At 38.3% G+C, this 6,840-nt stretch overlaps 2 protein-coding genes across 2 annotated transcripts in view; one reads left to right on the forward strand and one right to left on the reverse strand.

The window, feature by feature from the left end:
* ABI1 (abl interactor 1) overlaps positions 1-6,840 on the reverse strand; it is a 194,162-nt gene that overhangs the window by 60,031 nt on the left and 127,291 nt on the right. The window lies entirely within an intron of this gene.
* LOC103193237 (multiple coagulation factor deficiency protein 2 homolog) lies at positions 685-1,098 on the forward strand. Its single transcript, XM_042780345.1, has one exon. The coding sequence runs from the start codon at positions 685-687 to the stop codon at positions 1,096-1,098; it is 414 nt and encodes a 137-aa protein (XP_042636279.1).

The raw sequence follows: 6,840 nt of genomic DNA on the forward strand, positions 1-6,840 counted from the left end.
CTGGTGACACAGTGCCTAAGGCATTTGACTGCTAACCACAAGGTTAGCAGTTCAAACCCACCAGGCACTCTGTGGAAGGAAGAGGGGGCAATCTGCTTCTGTAAAGATTTACCACCCAATGGAGGTCGTTATGAGTCAGAATCGACTCAATGGCACTGAGATAGTTTAGTTAAATTGCCCAGTCTTCCTTCCGAGGAGTGGCTGGTGGGTTTGAACTGCCAACCTTCTGATTACAGTCAAATGCCTTGGGCACTATGCTACCAGAGATCCTTAGCAGTACTTAAGGACTATGGTTATGGTTCAGGACTGTGGTTATGGTTATGGAATATAGGTAATATATTCACAGGTGTAACATATTATCATGAATTGTTTAATTTTTTAAAGTCTTGAGGGATAAGAATCAGGAGCAGCACAGTTAAATTAAATGCAATAAATGCCCCAAGTTAAAGAAACTGTAAGAATTTAGTTACATGCTTATAAAAAACATTATCTAAAAGGTCCAAAAAAAGTTGAAAATAAGAAAATAGAAAAGATATATTCTATATATTAACCTGCAACACATTACTATACACTCACTCTTCACTTACATGCATAGTTCAGTTCCAAAGACCAGGTTGTTGCTAAAGGGTTTCGTGTTTTGGGGAAAGCAGTTTACTGGCAGAGGTCTGAGAGATACCAGTGACCATGAGATCACTGTGGCTGATCAGAACCTTGTTCCTGTGCAGCCTGCTCTGGGTCTTCTCTGCTCCAGGTGTCAGTGCTGAGGAACCTGGGGCCAGCTTCTCAAACGGTGGCAACGTGGGCTTGGACAACAACACAGTGCATAACCAAGAGCAGATCAAGGAGCTTCTAGAAGGTGTCATCAACAAGACAGAGGCACAGATGTCCCCACAAGAACTGCAGCTCCATTACTTCAAAATGCACAATTATGATAGCAATAATTTGCCTGACAGCTTAGAACTCTCCATAGCCATCACTCACATCCACAATGAGGAAGGGCAAGAACATGCACCATCAATAAACAAAGATGAACTGATCAACTTAATAGACGGTGTTTTGAAAGATGGCAACAAGAATAATGATGGATACACTGGCTAAGCTAAATTTGCCCAATCACTGCAGCAGACATTATTTGGCTATCTCTTATTATATGCAAATATAATCCATTATAATTGCAGAGTAGTAAATTACTTAGTATGGCTTTTCTACCCATAAGCCATTGTAAACTCAGTGGTGGAATGAGCAACTGAGGAGCTCCTGATTGTAAATGTTATCCACCTGGGTTATTTCTGTTGGGCGTGACACAACGCAATGTTATGGGAGGCTCACTCTCAAGTACTTGGAGTTCTGATGCTATAATTGGCTAGTTTGACCACTCTGCCGGGCTCAAAAGGAGGCCTCCTAGAGGCAAAACACTCTGCTGGTTGAGGAAGACCTGCTGCTGAAAGAGACACAGGCTCCTGAGACATGCGTTGCTGGGAAAGAGACGCAAGAGACACGCATTGCTGAGTGAGACACCGAGGGACCAGCACCGCTGGGAAAGACTGTTGGCTGAGGGACGGTGGGCTGGGAGAGAGACTGAGCATTTTTTCCTGAACTTGAATTGTAGCCTGTGGTGCCTCCCTAATAAACTCCATAATCTGTGAGCTCTGTGTGGCCACTGCAGTGAATTATAGAACCCAGGAGAGGTGGTGGGTGCTTTGGGAGGAACAGTTGGTGAAAGGGCTGGAGGGAGGCAGCATGTCTGGCCTTGCAGTAATAGGCCTTGGGCTACTGATGGTGATTCTGCCTTCCTCTTGTGGGATTAGAGGAGGTCAGAACATGTGGCCTCCTTGTCCTTTTCGCAATAATGTGATTGAACACTTTCTGTAATGCAAAATAACTGGTTTACAACTATTGCTGCAGTATTTTGGTAAAACCTGTAGCAACTTGTTACACTAAAGTGAGAAAGAAAAATCAAGAGAAATAAAAGGGAAGAGAAATGTGACATAACCATAGTCCTAAAGTACTGCTAAGGAGCTCTGGTGGCATTGTGCCCAAGGCATTTGACTGTAACCAGGTTGGCAGTTCAAACCCACCAGCCACTACTCAGAAGGAAGACTGGGCAATCTACTTCCAAAAGATTTACCTCCTCGGAAACCCAAAGGGGGTCACGATGAGTTGGAATTGACTCGATGGCCGTGAGTTTGGTTTGGTTAGTACTGCTAAACCTCTCACTAAATAAGGGCCTGATCAGAGAACTTTTTTAAGAATACTGGATACTTGGAGCTGAGTACTCAGGAACTTGAATTTGACTGTAGAATACTGCTAGTCTCTTACTTTTAGTTCATGCTCCCTGAAGAGTAAGACAGTAGGCTTTGACAAATGGATGTGTTTTAATTAACAGTGAAGGAGGAGATACCAAATGTTTCTCATGGTGGACACTGTGTCTGCAGGTAAACGTGGTCAGTTTCTGTAAAGGTCCTCTGGCCTAAATAATTACTTGCTCTGGACAAGTAGGTGTTTCTGATGCTATTTCAAAGGCACAGCTTAAGAAGAATGTCAAACACTGAGTTCTACTGACCACAGGGTCCAAGATTCTGTCTCCTCTGGCATTTTGGAAATGATACACCACTGATCTGAGCGATTAACCTTTTCGATTTTAAGATACTTTGTAAACTACTGTTATATCCTTGTACTTCGTTCTATGTGTTCAACGTGTGAGAGACCTGGAATGTAAGTGTTCTCTGCTCTAATCAGTAGCAGATGTTTTTGCTTTCTTTTTTAATTTTTATTGTGATTTGGGTCAAAGTTTATAGAGCAAATTCATTTTTCATACAGCAGTTCACACACATTTTGTTTCAGGACACTGAATGAAATTCCCCACAATGTAATAGCTCTCATCCCACTTCCTCCCGTAGTTATCTCTTCCCTGTGTCCTTCCTACCATCGCATTCCTTTCCATCTCCACCCCCCACCCTACCCACCCCAGCCACCAAAGATATCTCCCTGTACAAACACTGCCCTTCTGCTCTAAAGAGTTTATCTCCCTGATGTAAATGTTCACTCTATATACCTGTCTGTTGTATGGCTGGATGCCAACAGGAGTGAGTTCAGTTCCAGGCCTAAAGGGTAACTAAGGTCTCACCAGGCTCTATCAGACCAGTAAACCATTTTTTTTTTTTTAAATGATTTTTAGTTTTGTTCCACATTGCTCTCCCACTCTATCTAGAATCTTGTTTTAGCTTTCTTAATATTTATATTTAACTCTAATTTAGAAACTTGTTTTTGCAGTTTAGAAACTTTTAGAAATGTAAAGACCCCTTTCTCCACTACACTCAAAAAAAAAAAAAAAAACCCCAAACTCACTGCTATTAGGTCAGTTCCAACTCATAGTGACCCCCTCCCTTTGAGTTTCTGAGGCAGTAAATCTTTACGAAGTAATTGCCCCCTCTTCCTTCCTTGGAGTGACTTGTGGGCTTCAACTGCCAACCTTCTAGTTAGCAGTCAAATGCCTTAGGCATTGTGCCACCAGAGAGCTCCTTTCTCCTCTCTAAAGTAGGAGTGAAACTACTAGCTGGTCTAGCTTAGAAGAGAAGTAAAAAGATAATATGCATAGAGAACAATGATTACCCTAATTCGAGGTTATATTTTAGAAGTAATGTTGTTTAAATGACCTCTTTGAGCCTGAATACATGAATTCTTTCAGTTCAGGAAAGATTTGGAAAAGATTCCTAAATACTCTTAAGAGTGTAAACTTTAACAGTAGTAGAAAATGAGAAGCAGGAAACTGTAATTTAGTTTATTGGATGTGATAGACTTGTAGTAGAAAAACCCAAAGTGATGATTCAGTGGAACAACAACAACAAAAAAAAAACCTGCATAAAATTTGTTATAAGATGTATAGAGACTTTCTTTATTAAAATATTCTTATAAGAAATCATATGTATTTCTAAAAATGGTTTCCTGTGTCAAGTACTTGTGTAATAAAAGCTGAACTGTAAACTATTCTTGTAGTATCTGGTTATTTTGAAAGATTTATATAATGTATTTTAGATACATGACCAATAAAACCAGTGAAACAAAAAACCAAAGACCAGGTTGTTATGCAAAAATCCATGTTATACAAAAATGGAGGATGACCACATCAAATCACAAAATGGAGAATGACTAAATCATTACACTAACTGTCAAATTACATAACTGCAAACCACTGAGAATCACAGCCCAGCCAACGTGACATACAACTTTAACCATCAGAGCTAGTGTTACTCTCTGTGGGTACCTTGGTGTTTGCTGCCGCCAAACATATTAATGCACAAATAGTCAAATAGATTTTTCACTCTTGTTGTAAATGAGAAATGTTGTATAATGAGATAGTCGGTAAGTGAGTAGGTGTACTAATTTAGACAAAACAAACTATAATCAAAAGAACTACTAGAGGAAAAGAGTGCTTTATTCTGTTTTTTTTTTTTTTTTTAATATTTTTAAATAAAACTAAATACTAACAAAGGTTTTATAATTTGTACTGATTATAAATATGGGTAACTATCACGTTGTTTAAGCAGTCTGGTAGTGCAGTGGTTAAAGCATCTAGATGCTAACCAAAAGGTCACTGATTCAAAGCCACCAGCTGCTCCATGGGAGACAGATAAGGCAGTCTGTTTCCATAAAGATTTACAATCTTGGAAACTCTGTGGGGCAGTATTATTCTGTCCTATAGCATCACTACGAGTCAGAATTGACTCAATGGCAGTGGGTTAGGTTTTGGTATCACATTATTCTTCAAGAGGAACAAATAAAAAGCATTAGAGAAGCTACTTACATATTAAGAAAGGGGGAAAATAGTTTCAGAAAAAATGAACACATGCAATTGCACATAAAACTGCATGTGGCTAGAAAATAAACCAAAAAATCTAAAAATAGGCTTAGAACAGTGATTCTGACTGCTTTTATCTGGATTTTTAATGTTTCAGAGCTGAAATGTATACTATTTGTTTTTATCAAGAGGTTTATTTTAGAAATAAGTTCTGCTGTAATTCAATATACTTATTTATGTTATAGAAGTTCTCAAGTATCACTTGCAATTCAGAAGCTAAAGAACTTGTAATTGGAACAATTTTAAAGACAAAATATAACAAAGTAAATTATTCTTGATTAGTTAAAATAAAAATTCCTAAAACTATATATTTTGTGGGTCTTTTATAAAATATTTTCAGGGCTGTTGTGCCTCAATTTGCAAGCCAGGTTCTTCTTCTTCTTCTTCTTTTTTTTTTTTAAAACATATACTTTGTCTCAAGACACTGACTGCAATTTCCCACAGTGCAACAGCTCTCCTCCCATTTCCTCCTCATAGTTACCTCTTCCCTGTCGTTCCCTCCCATGCACTCCTGCCCCTCCCCAGCTGTCTCCCTGTGCATACACAGCACTTCTATTCTCCCATGATGATCTCTCCAAGGAATGTATCTACCTAATTAACGTAAATGCTCAGCTCGTATGCCTATCTTTTGTGCAAGCCAGGTTCTTTAAAGGTTTCCTCCATCTCTCAAGATTATCATGGGTTCATAACCCCAAAAACTACAAACACTTACATATACATAAAATTTAAACAACAACAACAAAAAAATGGTTTTGGTTTTGTTTTTAACTGACAATAACCCAAAAATCAAACCTATTATTGCAAGTCAATTCCAACTCAAAGCAACCCTATAGGATAGAGTAAAAATGTCCCATAGGGTTTCTAAGGCTGTACATCTTTACAGAAGCAGACTGCCTCATCTTTCTCCTGCAAGCAAACCACCAATGTAAGACAATGGAAGCTGTTTGTAAGGAGAAAGCTACTGCTTTCAGAAAGTTATCTTTAACGTTATCCGAGTCTAAAGGAGCTCTGGTGGCCCAGTCCCTAAGGGATTCAATTGCTAACCAGAAGGTTGGTGGTTCAAACCCACCAGCTGCCACGTGGAAGGAAGATGGGGCAATCTACTTCTGTAAAGATTTATTGCTTCGGAAACCCAATGGGGATCACTATGTGTCAGAAGAGACATGATGGCAGTGAGTTTGGGGGTTTTTTTCAGTCTGAATCTAATCATGAGAAAACATCAAACATCCCTATAACCAGAGACATTTCTACAATATAACTGGCTTATAATTTTCAAAAGTGTCAAGGTCAGATGAAGTTAAAGGAAGACTGAAGAACTGTTCCTGACTAAAAAAAAGAAAGTAGACTTAATAACTAAATGTAACTCATATTTCTGAACTGAATACTTTTCCTTTAAAGGTATTGAAACAACTGGGAAACTTAAATGGAACTTGAGGAGTAGGTGGTAGCAGGTAAAGTATCTGATTTTGATGACTGCACTGTGGTTATTCACTGGAATCTACTTGTTCTTGAAAATTATATACTAAGGTATTCAGGGGTGATAGGGTATCATTCTTAAATGGTTCAAAACAAAAAATTCTTTATTCTGTACTTATAATTTTTCTGTAAGTTTAAAATTGTTCCACCAAAATTATTTAAAGTCATCTTTATTATCCAGTCATAGTAATGAGTATATAACATTTTTTAGAGTACATTAATGTGGAGATATGTGGTGATCAATATCCCATTAATCTGCAGAAGAAGACAACCAATAAGATTTCTCTATAAAACACTGATTTTTCATTAATTGCTATTAAAACTTGCCCATTGAAATCCATGAAAAATTCAAATGGCCTTAACTTCTACATCATGGTCCTTCAAAAAATATTCTGCAACTTACCATTCTAATTTCTTTCCTTTTTATTTGTTGAATAAATGCACGCATGCATGCCAGGTAGACGCTCTGGTGGCACAGTGTCTAAGGCATTTGACTGCTAACCAGA

Source organism: Orycteropus afer, unplaced genomic scaffold (assembly GCF_000298275.1).
Source record: "Orycteropus afer afer isolate SDZICR_OR568_19922 unplaced genomic scaffold, OryAfe1.0 scaffold00035, whole genome shotgun sequence".
Lineage (NCBI taxonomy): Eukaryota > Metazoa > Chordata > Mammalia > Tubulidentata > Orycteropodidae > Orycteropus > Orycteropus afer.